The sequence below is a fragment of the Macrotis lagotis genome, chromosome 1 (genome assembly GCF_037893015.1).
Source record: "Macrotis lagotis isolate mMagLag1 chromosome 1, bilby.v1.9.chrom.fasta, whole genome shotgun sequence".
In the NCBI taxonomy this organism is placed as follows: Eukaryota; Metazoa; Chordata; class Mammalia; order Peramelemorphia; family Peramelidae; genus Macrotis; species Macrotis lagotis.
Genome location: NC_133658.1, coordinates 10,182,356 through 10,205,274, shown reverse-complemented (window position 1 = coordinate 10,205,274; position 22,919 = coordinate 10,182,356). Strand labels below are relative to the sequence as shown.

General features: G+C 48.7%; 1 protein-coding gene across 4 annotated transcripts; it reads left to right on the top strand.

The window, feature by feature from the left end:
* The first annotated feature begins 256 nt into the window (after positions 1–256).
* On the top strand, positions 257–19,177 carry MTHFD2 (methylenetetrahydrofolate dehydrogenase (NADP+ dependent) 2, methenyltetrahydrofolate cyclohydrolase). 4 transcript variants are annotated; one of them, XM_074195136.1, is made up of 7 exons: positions 257–398; positions 10,160–10,344; positions 12,248–12,370; positions 15,078–15,338; positions 15,665–15,757; positions 16,687–16,812; positions 18,251–19,177. In XM_074195136.1, the coding sequence occupies exons 1-7, from the start codon at positions 301–303 to the stop codon at positions 18,415–18,417; spliced, it is 1,053 nt and encodes a 350-aa protein (XP_074051237.1). In that variant the 5' UTR covers positions 257–300; the 3' UTR covers positions 18,418–19,177. The 4 variants fall into 4 exon arrangements, with proteins under 4 accessions (XP_074051237.1, XP_074051238.1, XP_074051230.1 ...); XM_074195137.1 differs by lacking the exon at positions 257–398 and adding an exon at positions 1,294–1,823; XM_074195129.1 differs by lacking the exon at positions 257–398 and adding an exon at positions 9,116–9,578 and having other exon boundaries at positions 12,290–12,370.
* The last annotated feature ends 3,742 nt before the right edge of the window (positions 19,178–22,919 follow it).

The following is a 22,919-nucleotide window of genomic DNA, read 5'->3' as shown; positions in this document are numbered from 1 at the left end:
CCGCCCCCCGCCGGGCGCGGGCCAATGGCGGGCCCCGGCGGCCCTGACGCAGGCGCCTCATTCAGGCGGCGGCTCCAATGAGCGGGCCGGGCCCCGGGCGCCCCGCCCCCCGCGCGGCCGGCGGCTATAAGAGGCGCCCGGTGGCCCCGCGCGCCCTTCTCGGGCCCGGCGAGGGGCGGCGCGTGCGGCCTCGCTGCTGCCCGGCGCTGCTGCCCGCGCTGCTGCCCGCGCTGCTGCCCGCGCTGCTGCCCGCGCTGCTGCCCGCGCTCCTGCTTGGCACTCCTGCCCGGCCCGGGCGGCATGGCGGCGCCGCGGGCGGCGAGGACCCTCCGGGCGGCCGGGCTCCTGGGCCCCGCGCTGTGCGCCTGGCGCCGCGCGCTGCATCTGTCTGCGGCCAGGTGAGGGGCGGGGCGGGGCCGGGGCCCGGGGGGGGGGGGGGCTGCACCCGCACCCCCCCGCACCCGCACCCCCGGGCCCCTTGGGCTCGCGGGGCCCCTTGGCGGGAGAATCCGGGCGGGGCGGGGCGGGGCTCCCGGTGGCGCCAACTCTGGCCCTTTGTGCTGGGGCGCGGGGGGCGGGTCTTCCGCTGGCCCGCGGGGCGCCCCGGGGGGACCCCCGGCCCCGGGCTCCAGGGGAAGAGGACGGGGCCCTGGGGGGGACGAAGAGGGGGTGCGGGCAGCGGGCACCGCCGCCTCCAGCTTCTCTGGCGGAGCCTTCTGGTTTACAAAGGGTTAAACAAGGATGGGTTTCCCTGGAGGGGGAGAAGGGCCCCGGGCTGCCCCTGCCGGCTGCCCCCGGGTGCCCCTGCCGGCTGCCCCCGGGTGCCCCTGCCGGGGTGCCCCTACCAGCTGCCCCTGCCGGCTGCCCCCGGGTGCCCCTGCCGGGGTGTCCCTGCCGGCTGCCCCCGGGGTGCCCCGGCCCCCTCCTCCACCACCGCCTGGGGAAGGGGCACCCTGGGGGCCTGGGCTTGGGGAGAAGGGGGGCTGCCCCACGCCGGCTTCGTTTCCTGGGGGGCAGGGCTCGTGCCCAGCTTGCACACAGATGCCAGGCAGCCATCTGGCCCTCTCGTAATTGCTGCCGAAGGACTTGGGTGGCAGAAGCGTTACTTAGGGTCTGACTGGCGGCTCACCCCCTCACAAAGGACAGGCACCTCGGGCTTCCACAGGGTCTTGTACATCCTGTAATTCTAGAGAGCCGTGGGGCAGGGGAGGGGGACAGAGAATAAATACGGATGGGGGTGGGGGGTCAAATAAGTGATAAGTCCTTGCTTGTTTAACCTAATCATTCTCAGGATTTGAATCCTGGTCTTCCAGGCCTAGCCTGGATCCCCACGTCCACCTCACAGATAAGGACACTATCCTAGAAGGGAAAGGCCTGCTTGTCCCCACAGCTGAGAAGATCCACTGGCCTTTGCCCCGCTGGACCTCAGTCTCTCTTCCTCGTTTCCGATAGCATATTCGGATCCCCTCAGTTTGGCCACCGCAGAGCAAGAACATTTCATAAGGAAGGAAATGTTCTCGGCCTTTCCAAAGTCCTTAGATTCTCGATCCTTAATTAAAATACATCCCCCAAACCCCACCTCCTGGAAAAATGTTTCCTGAAAATCAGTCTTGCAGACCAAGGTGCGTCACCTGGGGCAGACTAGGAGAGCATCACGGCTGTTTGGAGTCAGCAAGAGATTGAATCTGTCCTTTGGATGGGGCAGCTGTCTCCACTCGAGTCATGATAAAAGAATCTTCCAAGACCTGACCTCACGCAGTGCGAGCCTCCGATGAGGTTACTGGATAAAGATCTCTAAGTGCCATAGGAATGCTGACTCGTCTGTAAGTTGGGTGGTTGGGGGGAACAGGCCGATGGAAGGACCCCAGGGTCACTCACCTAGAGGTCCTGGGCATCACCTGGGAGTCATCTTCCCCGCCTTCCCCTTTGCTTGGCCATCCATCCCAGCAGCATCTGGGGTCCCATCTACCTGGCATCCAGTCCTTTGCTAACCAGACGTGCGCTGTGACTGTCTGGGCAACATGGGAGGGACTCTTGGTCTTTGACCTCTGTAGAGTGTGTCCCTGCACAGCCCCCTCCTCCAGCGCAGCTCCTATCTCTTTTCCTTTTAATTTTCTATCCTTGACAGTGACCCTTCTCTTCCCTGGTCTGGCTCGGGAGCCTTGTCTGCCCCTTTCCCTTCATCTCTCCAGCCTTCTTCACCGGCCACACCTGAGTCTCTGGGGTGTTCTTTAGTCTTCCCTGAAGTTCTCTTCCCTAATGTTCCAAGCTCCAGGTTCAGCTCTTTAGATTTCTCTCCAATACTGCATTTCCAGCTCCAACTTCTTCCTTGAGCTTCCAGTTGTCTCATGGATAAGAGGTGGGGGGGTGAGGTTGTCAGTCCCTAATCATGTAGGTCTGAAAACTGGGGGCCTAGCCAGAGGCAGGGCCCACCAGGCTTCCAGGTGCCTAGGGTCCCCATGATGCGGCTGGCCTCATGCTGGACTCTTGCTAAATAACACTACTAATGCTTTATAGAAGTGTTGTAAAGCTCACAAAATAGGATTTGATCCTCTTACAAGATGAGGATCCTGAGGCAGGCAGACTTGTCTAGGAGGCCTGGGAACATGCTTTCTGGGCACCAGCTGGGTCCTGAGTTCTCGGCTGTCCCTGCCATTCCCCTGAACTCTTAGGGGCACAAATAATAATGGAAAACACATGCTGACTTGTACAGCAGCCAGGCTGCTGGAGGAGGTTGGGCTGGCTGCTGGCTTGGGGGGCTCTTCTGACCTTGGAATTAGAAAAGGATTGGTCTGGATGCTGGCAAAGGTCTTTTTCCCCCACCCCCTATTCTTTTTTTTAATCTATCCCTTTATTCCCTTTCTCTGTATAAATATTCTCTTGGTTCTGCTCACTTTACTCTGCATCAGGTCAGGCTGGTCTTCCAGGTTTCTCAGAAACCTTCAAGGAGTAGTTTAGACACCGCAGGTCTGAGGGCAGAGGTGGTGGCCAAGGTGGCAGGGAGAGAGACAGAGAGAGGAGAGAGCATGAGAGAGATGTGCACCCTCCTGTCTGGAGCCTTCGGGGCTCAGCTTTTGGGTGGCTGGCCTGGCCTGGAACTGGGGATGGTTGACTTTCTTTTTCCAGGCTCTTTCCCTGGATGAGGTGAGTGATCGCACTGGTGCCATTCCTGAGGGCCTTTGGCTTGCGCTGCTTGTAGGTGTTGGGTGGTCAACAGCTGCTGAGGGGGCCCCCTTCCCCCAGAGACCCAGTCAGTCGTCTGTGAGGATCAGTCTAGGGTTCTGTCCCAGACTCATGGACATAACTCCCTTTGTATGTTTTGACCCCTGGCCCAGCACCAGCAAGGCAGAAGGGAACAGCTGGGCCTGCCCCTCGTGGTGGCCCCAAACCTGGAAAATTCTGCCAACAGAGTCAGACCTGGGGTTTCAAGGAGATAGGAGAGACAGAGGTCACTAACTCCCCAGGGGATCCCTGCCTGTTGCTACTACTGCTACTACTACTGTAGATCTTAGAGCTGGAAGCCTTCCCAAGACCCATTTTGAGCCCCCTTTCCCTTCTAGTCCTTCCATTCTTTCCAGTCTAGCCCAAGTTAGCTTTGTTGGTGAGGATGTTCTCAAGTGCGGGGCTTTGCTTTTGTTGGTCCCACTTCACTTCCAGATGGCCAATGTCCCATGAAGCAGGTTCAATGATGTGATTTTCTGTTGGGAGAGGACGGGCTGCTGGGTCACAGATCTGTTGGATGACAAGGTTGAGACAGCCTGGCTCACCACCCTGTGGCATGAACTTCTTGTTCTGCCAGGGAACAGTCTAGCCCTCTTCCTTATCTGCTCCACCAGCTTGCTTGCTTTTGATCATTAGGAAAGCGCCTGCGGCTGCTTCTCTCCTCTAGTTTTTGTAAGGGTTCCTGGGAAAACTTTTCCAGTGGAGAAAGTCCTGAGCAGATTTTATTTATACTTGGGGCCTGGATGCCCGGGGCTTTTGTAGACTGTGATGTCATGGAATAGGCCTGGTGGGTGGGGGTTGGGGTTGGGGTGGGTGCTTGTGGCTCCTGACTCTTCACTGTTGAGTCATTACTTGAATGGAAAGTTTTCAAAATAAGGTTTTCCATTGCTCCTTAAAGGGCCATTTTCTATTGGTCCTTTCTAGAGGCTTTATATGAAGACTGTTAGTCTCTTCATTGTCAGAGAAATGGATGAGGTGAAGTTAGATGGTGATTAATAATCTACTCATACATTGTTGGTGGTGACTATTTACTGATAAATGCATTGTTCTCAGCATCTTAGAACCCTAAGTGAAGGAGAAAGGGAGGTTAGAGAATACAGTCTTGGGAGGCTGCTGATTATAATAAGAGAAGTTCAGTGATTTACTAACTGACTCACTGTGATCTCTGGGCCTCATCCTGGTCAGGTCATTGCTGCTTGTGATCATTTCTTTTTAGCAGGGAGAATTCATAAAGGAAGTTGGAGAAAAACAGCTGAGAACTTCTTGAGAAAGCCAGTAATTATGCCATTATTGAAATGATAAATATTCTAATTACTCTCAAGAGTATATTAAATTGGCAAAGGGCATTAAATACATTATCTGTAGTATTTTGCAGATTCTGGCTTACTAAAGAAAGGGCAGCTATCAGTGGATAGAGAGTCCTGAGCCTGGAGTCAGGAAATCTCTTCTAGAATTCAAATCCAGCCTCCAACATGTAGGAGCTGCATGACCTGGACATATCACTTAACCCAGTTTGCCTCAGTTTCCTATAAAAGGAGCTATTGCCAAGAAAACCCCAAATGGGAACACAACTGAAACGAGACAATCCCAAACAACTAAGAAGGAAAAGAAAGGGAGGGGGGCATATAAAGATAATATTTATTAAGCACTTACGAGCCAGTACTGTGCAAAGGGTTTTACAATATTTTTCTCACTTCTCTGTGGGGAAGGGGAAGATTGGAGAGAAATTAGAACCTGAAAATAAAATAAAATTGAATTTTTAAAAGTTTGCCAGAGACAAATCACGTGAATGCTCTTGGCCCCCTAGCTAAATGTTAAGGATATTGTATTGCCTCTGACAAAGTTTGAGAGACAGCTGAAGGAATAATTCTTCCTGATCAAAACCAATAAAACAATTTTTTTAAAGGTTTTTGCAAGGCAAATGGGGTTAAGTGACTTGCCCAAGGCCACACAGCTAGGTAATTATTAAGTGTCTGAGACTGGATTTGAACCCAGGTACTCCTGACTCCAGGGCCAGTGCTTTATCCACTGCGCCACCTAGCCGCCCCCAAAATGATCTTTGAAAGTGAAATCCTTTTGATATTAATAAAAAAAATTAGCAAAACTAACAAAAGGCCACTAGAGGAAGATGAACAAACTGATCTCTTCAGGAACCAGAAACTCCAAGTTCATTTCCCATCAGCAGAGTTATAAAATTTCTAGTGTCTACCCTTGGAGAAGTAGCCATTCTTACTAAATATATTGATAAGGTATTAATTACATTTCTTTTTGCAAGGCAAACGGGGTTAAGTGGCTTGCCCAAGGCCACACAGCTAGGTAATTATTAAGCGTCTGAGACCGGATTTGAACCCAGGTACTCCTGACTCCAGGGCCGGTACTTTATCCACTATACCACCTAGCCGCCCCAATTAATTACATTTTTAACAACTGTGAACATTAGGATTCATAGTCTTCCTTTCATTCAAATCCAGAACAAGAAACAAACTAGAGACTGGACGTGATTGGTGGGTTATTTCTCTAAAAATGAGTGAGACAAAAACTTGGTTGACAAGAAACAGAAAAACTTAGAAGAAACTCCACTTACTGGAGTCTTCTGACTAGTGATTTCACACTTTTGATAGTAAAAATGTTATATACCAAATAAAAGGTTTTTTTGAACAAATTTAATTGCTTGCTTCTGTGCATGGTAACCACTAGAATTTGTTACCTTTCATATTGAAGGAATCCCCTGAGATTTCCATGGAAGCCCCTCTGCTAAGCTGGGTCAAAATGCTTTAGAACCTCCTGCTCCTGTCTGCAGAGTTGTTGGCCCCTGATTCCATTTCCTAGTCCAAGTGTGATGACAGGTGCTGCTCGCCAAAGAAAGCGCCTTGGCCCTGAAATGGAAGCTGTGCACCCTGAGATGGAGGTCTGAACAAGCTAGAAATAAGTCACTCCAAAGGCAGCTGTGACCCTGCCCCCTTTCTCGGACCCTTCCCTCACCTGCCTTTCCTAGTCCTAGATGACTGCTATAAGTCTCGACCCTTTATGAATATAGTTCAGGAATGTTTGCTAAAGGATGACATGGCAGTGATTGATGGGCACTAGTAATATACTAATGATGAATTAACTTTTATAAAGACTGGTGGAACCCTGCTCTTGGCCGTGTCTTTTATGTCGTGGCCCTGCCAGGTTGTCAGCCAAGTGTTGGGTGGCCTGGAGTAGATGGAGGCTCCAGAGGCTCTCCACCCTCCCCAGACTTCCAATGGTAAACTGATGGGGCTGGCCCAACAATTCCAACCCAGCCCTGTCCTGGAGGCCTTTTCTATATAGTCTGTACCATTTTGGTAAGACCCCTTGAGAGTTGGAATGGGGTGTCAGCCCTTAGTGGGGGGAGGGTGGTGTAAGGCAACCTGAAGAGAGGAATGATTGAATTCTCTCCAGTGGCTTGAACTTGGTGTTCACTGTTAGAAGACAACACACTAAAAAGAGTCACGGGAATCCTGATTATAGGTTGTACATGCTTACACATCTATTTTAGTTAATACTTAGCTTCAAAGAGCAACTCTGGCAAATGACATAGAATATCCAGAACTTACAGAATTATGAATTATAAACAACTTCTGTGGCTCTCTGATCTCAAAAGAAGTCCTCTCTTCTATGGGACAGATTGCAGCCTATCCACACACCATTTATTATCTGGTAGGACTTTGGGTCTTATCCATTCATCAATCTTTTACTTTATGGTGGATGGGGTGGGAGAAAGCATTTTTTTTAAATTAATTTTTATTAAAGATATTATTTGAGTTTTACAATTTTTCCCCCAATCTTACTTCCCCCTCCCCCCACGGAAAGCACTCTGTCAGTCTTTACTTTGTTTCCATGTTGTACCTTGATCCAAATTGGGTGTGATGAGAGAGAAATCATATCCTTGAAGAAGAGACAAGAAGTCTAAGAGGTATCAACATCAGACAGTAAGATATCTGTTTTTTTCTAAATTAAAGGGAATAGTTCTTGAACTTTGTTCAAGCTCCACATCTCCTTATCTGGATACAGATGGTATTCTCCATTGCAGACAGCCCAAAATTGCTCCCAATTGTTGCACTTATGGAATCGGCGAGTCCTTCAAGGTTGATCATCGCCCCCATGTTGCTGTTAGGGTGTACAGTGTTTTTCAGGTTCTGCTCATCTCACTCAGCATCAGTTCATGCAAATCCCTCCAGGCTTCCCTGAATTCCCATCCCTCCTGGTTTCTAATAGAACAATAGTGTTCCATGACATACATATACCACAGTTTGCTAAGCCATTCCCCAAAATTGATTTCCAATTCTTTGCCACCACAAACAGGGCTGCTATAAATATTTTTGTACAAGTAATGTTTACCCTTTATCTTCATCTCTTCAGGATATAGACCCAGTAGTGGTATTGCTGGGTCAAAGGGTATGCACATTTTTGTTGCCCTTTGGGTGTAGTTCCAAATAGCTCTCCAGAAGGGTTGGACAAGTTCACAGCTCCACCAACAAACAGTGTAATAGCGTCCCAGATCTCCCACAACCCTTCCAACAATGATCATTATCCTTTCTGGTTATATTGGCCAATCTGAGAGGTGTGAGGTGGTACCTCAGAGAAGCTTTAATTTGCATTTCTCTAATAATGATTTAGAGCATTTTTTCATATGGCTATGGACTGCTTTGATCTCCTCATCTGTAAATTGCCTTTGCATATCCATTGAGCATTTGTCAATTGGGGAATGGCTTTTTGTTTTAAAAATATGACTCAGTTCTCTGTATATTTTAGAAATGAGTCCTTTGTCAGAAATACTAGTTGTATGGGGCTGCTAGGTGGCGTAGTGGATAAAACACCGGCCCTAGAGTCAGGAGTACCTGGGTTCAAATCTGGTCTCAGGCACTTAATTACCTAGCTGTGTGGCCTTGGGCAAGTCACTTAACCCTATTTGCCTTGCAAAAAAAAAAGAAATACATGTTGTAAAAATTGTTTCCCAATTTACTACATTTCTTTTGATCTTGGTTACAGTGATTTTGCAAAAGCTTTTTAATTTAATGTAATCAAAATCATCTAGTTTGTTTCTAGTGACGTTCTCCATCTCTTCCTTGGTCATAAACTGCTCCCCTTTCCATAGATCTGACAGGAAAACTAGTCCTTGATCTTCTAGTTTGCTTATAATACTGTTTTTTGTGTCTAAATCCTGTATCCATTTGGATCTTACCTTGGTATAGGGTATGAGGTGTTGATCTAATCTAAGTTTCTTCCATACTAACTTCCAATTTTCCCAGCAGTTTTTATCAAAGACAGTTTTTATCCCAATAGCTGAACTCTTTGGGTTTATCAAACAGCAGATTACTATAATCATTTCCTGCTGTTGCACCTAGTCTATTCCACTGATCCACCCCTCTATTTCTTAGCCAATACCAGACAGTTTTGATGACTGATGCTTTATAATATCATTTTAGATCAGGTAGGGCTAAGCCCCCTTCTTTTCACTTTTTTTCATTGAATCCCTGGAAATTCTTGACTTTTTATTGGGAGAAAGTATTTTTAGGGAGGGACTAGACCCCAGAAAACCCCCCAGATTAGAAATATAAAGTAATAGCTAAACCTAGGGAGGTAGAAGACTGCTGCTGCCAAGCTCAGGTAGCCAGGGGCCACTAACCCTGCCTGAGGATACTTGTTGACTTAGAAAACCAGTATTCACACTGTACTCTGTTATATTTGTATTTCTTTTGTTAAGTAGTTCCCAGTTCCATTTGCAGTTTGGTGGGACCTGCAATTGCATTCTCTGCTCTGAGGGACTGAATGAAGAGATCTGTGCTTCAGTATTTCTAGAGGCAAAGACTTGATTCACTACTGACAGTCTTGGGGGCGGGGGAGAGGAGGGGGAGGTGGTGAGTTTAAAGAGGGACCTTTGGGCAAAGTTTGGCATCCAGGTATTGTGGCAGCCTGTGCCACACCTTAGGTGGTAACACCCCAGCCCGGAGTCTTGGTCTCCCTAGCCACATGGGCCTCCTCTCTTTCTACTGGCTTCCCAGTCCTTGCTGACTCCATGCCCCTTCCAGATCCAGTCTCTACATCACTCCCTGGGCCCATTTGCTCCCCTGGGTTTCCCGACAAGTTGGTGTACCATTCCCCATCTGGAGAACTAGAATGCTCATCATACTCCCTGCTTGCATCTTTCCTTGACTTAATGTCTTTGCTATGTCCTTAGTGTGGCTGCCTGAATCATCTTGCCAAGACCCAGATTTGAACATGGTGCTCTCCTATTCTTCTTGGCCAAAGAAGACTGGGTTGAGACTTTCCAGAGTCTTCCCTTTTAGACAAAGTCACCTGTTTTCCCTTCTCACCTGGAGACCTTGGTCCAGGTTGTTTTCACTGCTTGCCCTTCCCTATTCTAACACCATTACAACCACCACTACCATTATTTTCATCAACATGGCTGGCATTCCTTTAACGCTTCAGGTTTGCCAAGGTTTTACAAGGGAGGCTGGAGGGGGTTCACCAGGGGGTGAAGAACCTTAAAGATAAAGGAGGAATTCCTCTTTTATACTAAAGGGGTTAAGAGTAGCCACTGACCTATGAGTAGTAGGAGGTTGAGGACAGAAGGAGACAAAGAATCCCTATGGAATAAAAGAATGCATTTCACAGCCTTGGGGAGCAATCCTTACGGATTGAAAATTCCCCCAAACCCAGGTGCTCCAATACTTCCTAGCTGCCAAGTGATCTCTTGTAGGGTTCTCATTTCTTGACTTCAGGTCCATTACTGTATCTTAATAAAATGAATTTGTGTGTTTATTGGATTGAGTTGATGATGCTCTTCGAAAAGGGAGACTCTCAAATTGATCTGGAATGTAAAAATCCCAAGCTATTTGACTTCCTGTCTTTGAATGAGGTGAGATAGTCTGGCCCGTCTTCTCACAAACTGCCCTTTTCTCTGCATCTGCAGAAGTGAAGCTGTGGTGATTTCTGGAAGGAAGCTCGCCCAGCAGATCCGCCAGGAAGTCCGACATGAAGTGGAGCAGTGGGTTGCCTTGGGGAACAAAAGGCCCCACCTGAGCGTGGTCCTGGTGGGAGAAAACCCTGCCAGTCACTCCTATGTCTTGAACAAGACCAAGGCTGCAGCCGACGTAGGTAGGTGTCTGGTCTCTTGAGGCCGGCCCAGCATGAGCCTGTCCTCGCCACCCTCTGCCAGGGCCTTCCAGTCTGGCGGGCCATGGTTCTTGGTTTTGCCACGAGTTCCTCTCAGGTGGAGAGCTAAGGATGATTGTACATTTCTGGGGGTGGGTGGGGCAGTTAGGTGGCATTTATAAAAATCTGTTGATAAATGTTAAATATCTATTATGTACCTAGGGCTGGGTTAGCTAAGTGAAGCTGTGCCGGCCGGCCTTCAGGGAGCTTACGCTCCAAAGGGGAGACACCAGGAATCTTGCAGTGCAGTGCTTGCAATACTATGTGTGAGGTGACCTACCATGGGGAGGGAAGCATGTGACAGATGGGGGGGCAGAAAGGGTTTCCTGCTGGAGGGGGGTGTCTTGAAGGAAACTAGGGGAGGGGATGGGAATGGGACATCCAAGGGTAAAGGATGGAGATGGAGCTTGGTTGGAGTGGGAAAGGGACAGTAGAAGGCTCAAGGCCAGACCAGGGAGGGCCTGGAAGGGAGGCTGGGTGTTCACCAGGGGGAGAAGGGCTTTAAAGGTCAAGGAGGAATTCCTCTTTGATCCTGAAGGGGGTAAGAGTAGCCACTGACCTGTGAGTAGTAGGAAGTTGAGGATAGAAGGAGTCAAATAGTCGGAGTTTGCAGAACTGATTGTATTGGAAGATTGATGTGAGGGAGAAGAGATTTGAGTCTGTTGACCCATGGGAAGGTGACTGCCGTGATGTGATGAGGGCCTATACTTTGCGTGTACGTGTCTGCACACAGTGTTTTGGTAGTAGAAATGTGATATGGCAACTGATTATATGAAAAGGGTTAGTGAGTGAGTAGTTGAGGATGACGTGGATGGGGTGAGAGAATGGGTGCTGAGATTCTGGAAGGCAACGCATGGTTTACTCAATTGGATTTGGTGTCATTGGGATGGAATTATTAGAAGTTCAAATTTTTAGTTAATTTCTAAAATTATTAAAAGTGACTCCCATTTCTTGACCACTTTGTAAAAGTACTTTCCACAAAAGGCAGATAAGATACATTTCTTCATTTTATTAATTAGGAAAGAGAAGCTGAGGGATTGGGCTGAGATTGCAAATCCTGTGCCACTTCTATAATACTTGACTCTTTCATGGAGGCAGTGACGACATGGGTCAGGTTTCACATCTTTTGAAATGCCAGTCCTTACGTAGTGTTGACTAAGGGGTAGTGGGGTGATTAGCTCAGGTATTTGGGTATTTGGGAAGAAAGAGACCAGACTGAAAACAAGCATTGGAAGGAGGCTTTTGTCTTTGTCCTGACCTTCCCATTGATCAGCCCTTTGGTGTGGGTTAGGCCATTGAATCTCTGGGCCTCCGTTTCCTTGTCTAAAACATGAAGAGTTTTCTGTTAGATCTCTGAGTGCTTATCCTTCCCCAAAGCTGTGGGTATTGGAATTTCTTTTCTTTTTTCTTTTTTCTTTTCTGGCTTTTGCAAGGCAATGGGGTTAAGTGACTTGCCCAGCTAGGTAATTATTAAGTGTCTGAAGCTGGATTTGAACTTGGGTCCTCTTGACTCCAGGGCTGGTGCTCTATCTGCTGCACCACCTAGCTACCCCCAAGAGAGATTTGGAATTTCTTGCCATGGTCATTGAGGGATCTGTCTTCTGTCATTGGAACTGCTGGCTAGATAGTATATGAGGGAGGCCTCTGAGCAGTTTTACAGTCTCTATGCTGACATGAAGCCTTGTCCTTCCCAACCAAGGAGGTGTTGGGCTTCAGTGCATGTCTTTGGCTTCTTCATGTAGGCATCCCAACTATTCTGGATGATGAGGAGGAGGCTGCGCCTTACCAGGGTGAGGGGTTCTTTGTCCCAGGTTTCACATTCACTCCGTTTGTTTGAATAAACCAGGAATCAGCAGCGAAACAATCCTGAAATCTGCCTCCATTTCAGAAGAAGAGCTGTTGGATTTGATCGGCAAGCTCAACGATGATGACAATGTTGACGGCCTCCTGGTGCAGCTCCCTCTTCCTGGTGAGTGTGGCCTTGTGTCCATTGCAGGTGCCTCCTGGACAGTTACAGGGGGTACAGAGCCCCCAGACCCCAGTGTTATCATGAGGCTCAAAGGAGAGAATATTTGTAAAGTGCTCAGCTTGGTGCACTGGTGCCTGGACACATTGCTGGTGCCCTCCCTTCCTTCCCAGAGGAAGGCTTTGTTTTAGTTTGGTTTGAAGGGGACGTGTCGCCTGTCCCAATCCTCAGGCACCAGCTTCCTGCCGCTCCCAGGCCAGTCTCCTCAGCCCTGCCCTGTGGACTGGCTGACCTATAACAAGTTAATCAGAAAGTAGAAAAAGAGTCACTTCTCAGCAATCAAATCTTGGGGGAGTCCCTTGCCTGCCCTTCATTGTGCCCTGGCTCTGGGCCTCCCTGATGGACGTCTAGAATATTGCCAACTCAGAAACTTGTCGGTGGTAGCTGTGCCTCTCACACAGGTGTCTGAGCTCTGGTCACTTCCGCTGACCCTGCATCAGATCCCAGATGGTAGGGAAGCAGGGAAGCTTAGGGAGCGTTGGGAGTTAAAGGAGCCTGCCTCGCCTGCCTGGGGCTATTTCAGAGTCAGCTTGTTGGGATCCTTTTACATCTGGTCACCCTGATCAGGGGCATGCAAAGATCCTTTCTTTGGTGGGACATGTTGAAGATACTGGGGTCTTCTCTCCCTCCACTTCCCCACTTATTTCATACTGACCCTGAGCATGTGCACTGTTGTCTACTCCCTGTCCTCTCACCCCAATCTTTCGGGTGGAGGAACAAGGGCCCCCAAAGGGTAGAATCCTCCCCACTGACAGGCAGCCTTGGCAGAGGGCTGTCATCTTACTTAATGAATGAGGTTCATTCTGTCCAGCTTCTAGGGGAGGCTGTGGGAGGGTGAGGGAGAGCTCACCGCTGGAGCTTCACCCCCTGCTCCAGCTTCCAAGGCAGGATGGTGCTCTTTCCATTAGGCCCCTGTTGCTTTTTCAAAGTGGACTCAGTATATTCACGGAATCACAGAAGCTTGCCCTTATAGAGAACTTGGAGGTTTGCTAAGGGCTGCCCAAAACATGACTTCATTGTATCCCGGTCACAAGCCCCAGAGGGTAAGAGCTGCTCCTATGATCCCCATTTTACAAATGAGAAAACTGAGGGTAAGGGGTTAAATGACTTGCTCAGAGTCAGACTACTGGAAACTGTCTGATACTGAATTTGAACTCGGATCTTCCTAACTCCAGGCCCAGCACTCTGTGCTATGCTCCCTTGTGTCCTGCTGCTCAGCTGTCTCCCCCATGGAGAGAACAGTGTGGGGACGATGAGAAATTACGGGAGGGGGGGGTTGGAGGAGTTGGAAGAGAAGGCAGGCCTGGAGCTAGAGGCCAAGCTTGGTTGAAGTTCTAACTCAAGAAAGAGGGACAAGGGATCTTTATTTTTCTTTGGGGATTGGCCCAGCCTCACTTGTGTACTAACATTGGAAGAAAGTGTCCCTGACATCATCAAAGTGTAGATTACTGATGAATAGACACATTTCTAGGCCTCTATAAATTTCCCTGTAATTTCCCCTTATTTTGAGCCCTTTTTTTTACAAGGGAATGACTTGCCCAAGGCCACACAACTAGGTAATTATTAAGTATCTGAGGCCAATTTTGAACTCAGGTCCTCCTGACTCCAGGGCCAGGGATCTATCCATTGTGTCACCTAGCTGCCCCTCTCCCTGTAATTTTCCATATGTCCTCATTATCTCTTGTTTACAAGTATGTGAGCAACTTGGTCAGATGGTTTATCAGAAGCCCAGGGTTCAGTCAGCATTTTATGAATTCTAATGAATGGAAGGGGCCATTGGGTTGACTCACTTGGTGATTGTGGTGAAGCCAGGGGGGTTCCCAGGGAATCCCCACTTTCTTTTTCAAGTTGTTCACAGACTCTTCACTCACTCCTTCATTCTAGGGTATTGCCAGGGATCTTGAATAGGGCTGGCAACCTTTTCCTAAGGGAAACTAAGGAAGAAATCCAATTTATGTTTTGTGAAACAAAATTTTCCATGATGATATAATAAGATTAAATGCTTGTGAGTATGGTGTTTGGCTGGTGTGATTTTTTTTTTTTTTTTTTTTTTTTTACTTATTTATGATGATGAACAATAGAGTTGGGAAGATCCTTGTCTTCTCCTATAGCCAGAGAGCCTTCTTCTCTTTTCTGTTGATCTTGTGCCCACTAAACTGATAAGTATTCCTCTAGAATAAATGTAGTCACTTATTGTGACTTTATCTGGAGCTAAAAACTTTGAAGTCCTCCCTCCCACTGGGTTGATGGTTCAGGCTCCAGGCGGCAATGGGATGGGAGGGTGGTTTGGTCAGGACGCAGCCTTGGTTCTGGGTCCCGCAATCTCCGGTGCATGGGGCTGGTCATGAAAGTGTTCAGACTCAGCCCAGATGCCTCTTGTGCTTGGCTTTTTGAGCCTCAGGTGACAGAGTCTTAGTCCAAAAGATGGCATTGGTGCCATTCAATGGACAGACTCTCCCGGCTTACGTGTAGAGGCCTTAGATGACACAGCCATGCCAAGCTTAGATGTTGCTTCTGCTGTACCAAGGACACAGTCTAATGTCAAGTCTGTTTTTATAACAGAGGCGGCCTTGGTTCTTCCTTCGCCTGCCGTACCCTCCTTGAGAACAGCATCTCTCATGAGAGCCTTCCCCTCCCTTCTCCTTCCCAGAGCACATTGATGAGAGAAGAATCTGCAATGCCGTAGCTCCAGATAAAGATGTGGATGGCTTTCACGTCATCAATGTGGGGCGCATGTGCCTGGACCAGGACTCCATGCTCCCTGCCACACCCTGGGGAGTGTGGGAGATCATTAAGCGGACGGGCATTCCCACCTTGGGGAAGAATGTGGTGGTGGCTGGCAGGTCCAAAAATGTTGGCATGCCCATTGCCATGTTGCTGCATACAGACGGCAGACACGAGCGTCCTGGAGGTGAGCCTGTTGGGCTGTGATCTGGTATGAGAGTTCCAGGGTGTCACAGGGTCCATCGTTCCATAATGGGCCACCTGAATGCTCCTAGGAGGCTGACCTAGAGTGGTGGGGTGGGGAGGGGTCTGGATGGTAGTCTTCTTGGGGTGGGGGTAGGGGGACAGGCAGGGCAGAGAACCTTTCTGAGCCTCAAAGTTGTCTCAGAATGTCCGAGGCCACGGCCAGTCTTCCAGGTGGGATTGATGCTCAGGGGACGTGGCCAGTCAACATTAAAAGGCAGCTCCTCATTGGTCATCCGAGAGCAAGCTCAGTGCTTGTTTTTTCCATAGGGGATGCGACTGTGACGATATCTCACCGCTACACTCCCAAGGAGCAGCTGAAGAAGCACACAATCCTCGCTGATATTGTGGTGTCTGCTGCAGGCAAGTCATGGGGGGCCAGCGGGGGTCTTGAGCATTCTGGCTCTACTGCTCCAGGTGGGGGGACTTCCCTTGGTAAAGGGAGTGTTCTTTATGGGTCTCAGTTCTGTGAGTGAGGAACCCCTTCTGTGCCTGCTGAGAGGGGGGTGATAGGGGCCTTGCTGAAGCAGGAGCCTCCTTACCAAAGTAGGTGAGCCCCCCACCCCCACCCCGAGGGTTCAGGGCTAGGTGGTTTGTGATGCTAGATAAGGGTTTATTCCCTTGGAGGGATGTGCTCTGCCGTGATGACCAAGATGACGCATCCTGGAGGGGTGCCTTATGGGGTGGGATGCACTTGGGGATGAGATTACCAACTATACCTGAACACCATCCCCCGCCCCAAGTTCTGTGTTTCTCTTTCTCTCACTCTGCAGAAATCTTAGTTTCTTTAATAATGCAGGGTCCATCAGGTAGAGTTTTAATTGTGGTGAGCTGTGATTAGACCAGTATCTAGATGGTAGCATCCTTTTGGAGGTTGGGGAATGAGGAGGGGGTTCAGTGTAGGCTGGAGGGTGCTAAGGAGCCAGAAGACTGCTTGAGATGGGCCTACCAGGAGAGGAGCCGAGGTGACGAGCCTGGGGCGGGGGATGGGGGAGGCCTGAGCCAGGGTTTGGTCTTTGGAAGACCTTGCCTCCCACCACTCATTTCAGGAGGCCATGGTCCCCAACCCTCTGGAAGCTTTGGCTTATGTTCCCTGGCAGCCAAGCTCTTGGGCTGGCAATCCCTGACCCAGAGGCTTAGGGAGGTTGAGCTGGAGAGGATTTCTTGGCATTGGTTGTGAGGAAAGTGTCTTGGAAAGATTTGTCCTTTCACATTGCTTGTTCAGGCATCTTATTCTAGAGCCTACTGCTGCTGATGGTTCAAGAGAGCTGTCTTCTTGTCTTCTGCTGCAGGCATCCCTAATCTGATCACAGCAGATATGATCAAGGAGGGAGCCGCTGTTATTGATGTGGGGATAAATCGGGTGCACGATCCCATCACTGCCAAGCCCAAATTGGTGGGAGATGTGGATTTTGAAGGTAAGCAGCCTAGAGAGATGGGACATCCCTTATATCTGCCTGTTGGGTCAGGAAACCAACCCCAGCCTATGAGACAGGGCTAGAGTGTCCACTTGTAGTGGGGCCCAGAACCTGCATTACGGCGTCTAGCCCTTCATTTTGTGTTGTCCGTACGTGATGGGAACTGCGATCCCACCGGTGCAAGGAGAGGATCTCCTTCCTCAGAAACGCTGTCTCTCCTGGCTGCCCCGGCTGCCTCCTCTCTTGCCCTTCCTCATCCCTTACCATGTTATCACACCATAGCTGCTCTCTCTGGTATTCTCCCAGTCAAACTTCATTCTCCCTGACCTCTCTGGCTTTTGACACTGGGTCACTCTCCTTGCTTTTCCTCCTTCTCCTCCTACCTCTCCAAGCGCCTCGCCTCGGGCTCCTGGTCTTGTCTGCAGCACCCACAGGTGTCCCTCTGGGCCCTGCCCTGGTCCTTTCCTCTCCTCTTCTTCCCCTGGGTTACTTTACCTGGTGACCCCATCAGGTCCCACGAATTTAATGGCCAATCTATCTCTATGCCCATGGCTCTTTCTGCACTGACCTGACCTCTCTGCTGACCCCCAGTCTCTCATCGCCATCTGTCTTTCAGCCGTCTTGAACTGGGTGTTTAGTTGAACTCATGAGCTTCCCCAAACCCTCCCCTCCTCCCACCCTTCCCTATGCTCTTAAGGGAAACACAATCCTCTCATCCCTTAGGCACCCATCCTAGGAGTTCTCCTGGGTTCCTCCCTTCTCTCCCCACCATAGCGCCAACATGGTTCCAGGATCTCCAAAACCTGCCCCTTCTCTTCTCTGACCCTGCCCCCTCCCTGGTGCAGACCCTCATCACCTTCCATCTGGACAGTCATTCTGGCTGCTGGTGGGGTCTGTCTGCAGGTCCCAAGTCTTTCACTCTCATCCGTCCTCTGTTCAGCCACTAAGGTGATGTCCTTGAAGCACAGGGCTAGATCACACCATTCCCTTACTCAATAAACTCCAGTGGCTCCCTCCCTTCCTAAGCCAGCCCCTCCTTCCTTCCCAGTGAACCTGAGTTCTCTGGGCTCCCCATTCCTCCTCTCTGGCTGTGACCCTTCCCTGGATCACTCCCCCCCCGGCAGACCTTTCCAACCCCCTTTTTCTGGTGACTCCCCTCTTAAACTGCTCCCATTTCTCCTTCCCTGGCATGTTTGTTAGACTGGGAGCTTCCTGGGGGGCAGACTGTCCTTGGCCTTTTGTGCAGACCAGCAGCTTAAACCCCTATGTGTGGGCATTGGGTTGAAAATCTTCATGGTCTTCAGGCTCTACTGGAGTTGCAAGTGAACACAAAATGCCAGTCTTGGGTCCATGGTGGGGCTCTCCCCCTGGGGTTTGGAGGTTTTGTTTTGATCTGATCCTCAAGTCCCTGGCCTTTGTTTCCTCTTTGTCCCTGTAGAAGTCAAAAAGAAAGCCAGCTACATCACTCCAGTCCCTGGTGGGGTGGGCCCCATGACCGTCGCCATGCTGATGAAGAACACCGTCATTGCCGCCAAGAAGCTGTTGAAGCCCTCTGAGGAACGGGAAGCGGTGAAGGCCAAAGCGTTTGCAGCAGCCTCCTCCTAGTGAAGACCTTTTTTATTTAAAAAAAAAAACCAACAAAACATTCCAAGTAATTTTAAACAAAAAGAAGCAAAACAGGCCGATAGAAATGCAATATTTTAATTTATTCTACTGAAAGAATTTTCTGATATTTGTTTGCAGTTAGGCTATTTATTGAAAGCCTCCGGGTAGGCAGCTGTGTGTGCTCAGAGACCCAGGCACCTAGGGGGAACCTCCCACCCTTCTCCCCCCAAGTAGCAGTCCTATCTCCCAAGAGCAGGGCCTAAAGCAAAAGGGGGTGCTTCTTCAGACCAAAGCTCCTCCTCCACGACCCCCCAGAAACCTCTCCTGAGGGCTGGCAGGCAGGAGCTTGTTGTTTTCAAAACCAGGCCCTGCCTGTCCTCTTGGGGTGGGATGGAGGCCAGACTTCATGTTTGACTTCAAGTTTGTGATTCAAATCATACCCATTGGCTGTAACAAAAGGGAACCCGAGGCTGACAGGAGCTCTCACTTGGGGCCATTTTGTGCTCTGGGGGACGGTTGGAGTTTATTTTGGGCTTGTCTTCAAACTTGTGGAAAGGGGCTGGGGCAGGGGCCTAGACCAGGACAGGCTTCCAGAGGACCTGGCATTCTCCTAATAACCAAAGAATCTGCAGTGGCTGCCAGCTTTTTCCCACTTAGGTCCCTGTTGCCTTTCCCCAATTTCTTTGAAAGCTTGCATTGCTTATTGAATTTTCCAACTGGATTTTTGATTAAAACAGGTTTTTTAAAAAAAAAAAAACACTGTGTGGGTGGTCTATTCAGTTGGAACATAATTCAGTCAGAACCCAGGATGTGCCTCTCCTCACCCAGCATGTGTTGGGACCCCGTGGTGAGGCCCTGTTGGGTCAAACCCAAGGTGTACATTCAGAAGGCCACATCGTTGACATCGAACCCTGGGGTCCCCTGACTCACAGGCTGCCCATTCTATGAATGAATGAATGAATGCACTTCCAGGAGCTTGTTCTTTAGTGATGATGGGTCAGGGCCACAGGCTGAGCCATTTAGACTCACTGCAGCAAACTCACCTCCAGCGAGTGGGGTGGCGGCTGCCTTAGCCTAGGCCTCCAAAGTCAGATGTGGAGCTAAACAAAGGGAATCATTCATTTGAGTTGCTTGTTATGGGAAGTTTAACTCAGACTTTTTATAAGAACCTGTAATCTGGTGAAATGACTGGAGTTTGGAGCTGTGGGAGGAGCACTGGGAGCAGCAGCCAGAAGTGTGGGGAGGGGAGGTCCTGGGCCTGAAGGGTGCTACGCCTCCTGCCCCACATCTGGTCCCATGTGGGTGATTGGTGGCTGCCAGTATTGTAAATAGCTAAATGATGCAGTAGCTAGAGCCTTGAACTGGAATCAGGAAGACCCAAGTTCAAATCTAGCCTCAGACACCTCCTAGCTGAGTGTTATTGAATCTTCGCCTCAATTTCTTCATCTGTAAAACTGGGATCATAACCACTGACATCCTGGGCATAGGAGATCAGAGATTTGGAAGGTGCTTAATACTTTAACTTGAAACTTCCTCTGTATTCCCCCTCTCTCAAGGAGGACAAGTGTCTTTGTGGGCACGAAGGAGCCATGAGATATTTTGGGGAGCTAGGGGCTAAGTGTACACTTGCAAACTGGTTATGAGACCTTTCAAGTGCGCCTCCTTTATATCACTGCAGCAAAGCAAACAGAATTTCATCTTTTATTGGATTGTTGGTAACAGGACATATAAAATATTTACTGGCTTCTGTGTGGGTGGTGGTGCCAACTAGCAATTTCTAAAAACCTCTTAAGACACCATTGAAATCCGGTTGTTTCCATATATGTACAAAATATAAACAAATACCACGAAAATAACAGTGATTGGTTTGAAAAGGATGCTGTTGTCCCAGCTTAGCTGATTTGCCAATTGAGCAGGGTTCAGGTTTCTGTAATTCAGATGTGAGTGTTGTAGGAAGGCAGCCTAAATTTAGGAAAAAAATGCCAATTTTTTTTTTAAAGCTCCTTTGCTATCATAGTATTGGTTATAAACATGCTGTGATCCCAAGTGATTGTGTTAGCAGTAACAGGACACGTGTATGTGTTGGGGGAAGGCTGCTGACTTGCATGTCTATATGAATGATTGGTAGCTTCTTGGAACTCTAGACCCATGGTTTGGGGTAAGGGAATTCTCTGATCACTCTGTGAGTGGACGCAAGCTTTAACATATATACACGATGACACACGTCTAGTCTTGTTTGCCAAGGAGGCTTGGGCTAGATCCTAAAGTTCTAATTGTTGGTGTTTAATATTGTTAATTCAGTAATAAACCATGCTAAAAAACTCGTTCTTCCAAGACGTAGCACTAGACTACCTGGCTAAGCTAAAACTAACTCAAACATTGACATGACACTTGCCAGTCGACAGATAGGCTTATGCCCAGATGCAGGCCTGCATTTAGAATTAAAAACTCAGTACTTAGCCTTCACGTAAAAGTTTTTTGTTTGTTTGTTTCTGATTTGAAATAGCAGTGACCCCTAAAACTATAAGTTAATAAGTGCTGGTTTTTCAAGAAATAAACCATATTAACAGTCAATTCCAAAGTGTTTGTTGAGGAGTGGTGGAGTCATAGGTGTCAGTGGTGTTGGTCTTGGAGTCAAACCCTGCATCTAAGATTTAACCAGACATCTCTGACTGTGGCAGAACCCGATTCTCCACCTGGCATTGGGAAGGGTGTGAGAATTCAGGGAGATGAGAGAAGGAAAACAGAGAACCTTTCAAATGCTCCATCAATGCAAAGTGATTATTGCTACCTCACTGAAGCAAGGCATATTTGGGGGTCTGCCCATGTGGCAGACAGACCTCATTGGAACCTTACCTGGTATGAGGGAATAAGTGTAGGTGAGACAAGAGAAAGGCTAAGCTTGAAGGTCTTCCTGTAGATAAGATCTCATTTATGTGTTGGGTCCTCCTAACCCTTTAAAGAGAAGTTGACCATTTCCACCTCTTTCCTTTCCTAGCTATCCTCTTAGGAAACAACTTCCTTGCCAGAGGCAGAGTTCCGCTCCGCTGTGGACCCTTGTTTTTCTTCCCCTACGTAAGGAAGGAGAGATCTTGGGATTTCATTACTTTCCTTTGAAAAATCTTCACCAAATCATGTCAGTTTTTCCTAACTTTTTGGAGTATAAGTTCTCCTTCAGAATGTTAAATTTCACTGACTCCCTATACAGTGATTCATATATGTGTATATATATATATATATATATATATATGCCTCTGCTGATTGATGCCTCTGCTGATGAGGCTCGATATGCAAATATGGTTGACAAATAGCCAAAGGTTACCATTCTGTGTGCTATGAAGCCATTCTGTAATGGGGAAACTGGGGTACACTGAAGAGATGACATTCACTCTGGATGAAGATGTGAGGCTTTCTGCTCTTTGTTTTCACCGTGTCAACCAACTGGAGCAGACTCTGGGTCTTTAAAGTTTATATAATGTATAGAGCCTGGTACTTAGTGTATTAATAGCAGGGCTCAGTGGTGGTGACCTAGACATTAGCCTATTGCTTTCCCTTTGTAGCTGCCTGTCATGTTTGGATGGCTGGGATTTAGATTCAGCAAGAATTTTACTCAGGAAGTCAAGGCAGGTTCTGATGGCCAACATCCTAAGAACCCAAAGACATCACCAGTCACTGATGGGGTGTTTTATGAAGTGAATTTTATGAAGTTACTTTTATGAAGAAACCTTTGAAAATATATTCTTGGGGATATTCAGATGTGTAGAACAGGAATGGATCATGGTTTACTGAGAAGAGGTACCCGCACCTGGATGTCTGTGTATAAGTCACATAGGACTAGGAGAAGTTTTTGTGCCTCCATTTTGTCCTCTTCCAGGAGAGTCATGGATGACTTTTATTGGGTCTTAGGTGGTGAGCAGAGCCAGGATACTCTCTCTGCTCCTACGACTCCAAATCCAGAGGTTGGTCCCCCAGGGTATGCAGTAGGACACAGTTATTTGTCTCAGACATAATGATGTCATTTTGGTCTACTTCAATAATGAAGGAGAAGAAGAAATGAACCGTAGAATACCCCAGTGATGGGTGTCTGATAGGTCTAGGTTTCTGTTAGGCAGGAAGACCAGTGTCCAAATCTCCAAGACAATATCTTTGAGATTCCAGACCAATAGGACAGAGCAGCAAACCATCTAAGAACAACATTGATGCTTAGCTTTCCTTCTCTTCTCGTGGACATGGGTGGGAGTGGATGGGTGGGGAAACTAGGGCTTGACAGGAAGGAGGTGAATCAAAGTAAGATCTCAGCTCCTGCCCATAGAGGACATTAAAAATGTGTGTAAGTGTGTGTGTGTCCCGGTGTCCCTGTCTGTGCTTCCCCTAACTAGCCAATGCCTTCTGGAGGCGGGGACTGGAGAAGGAAAGGCTGAAAGCTATAATGTGGTTTCATTGCCGACATCTCTGGAATATCTCTCTCCATCTCCGTGCTCACAGTCCGACTCCATCTCAAT

Excerpts from the sequence above, each read along its gene's own strand:
- MTHFD2 (XM_074195128.1), top strand. The coding sequence starts at position 9,415 with ATGTCCTTAGTGTGGCTGCCTGAATCATCTTGCCAAGACCCAGATTTG. Across the intron at positions 12,371-15,077 it reads GGTGCAGCTCCCTCTTCCTG|AGCACATTGATGAGAGAAGA; the intron begins GTGAGTGTGGCC and ends TCTCCTTCCCAG. Across the intron at positions 15,758-16,686 it reads TATTGTGGTGTCTGCTGCAG|GCATCCCTAATCTGATCACA; the intron begins GCAAGTCATGGG and ends CTTCTGCTGCAG.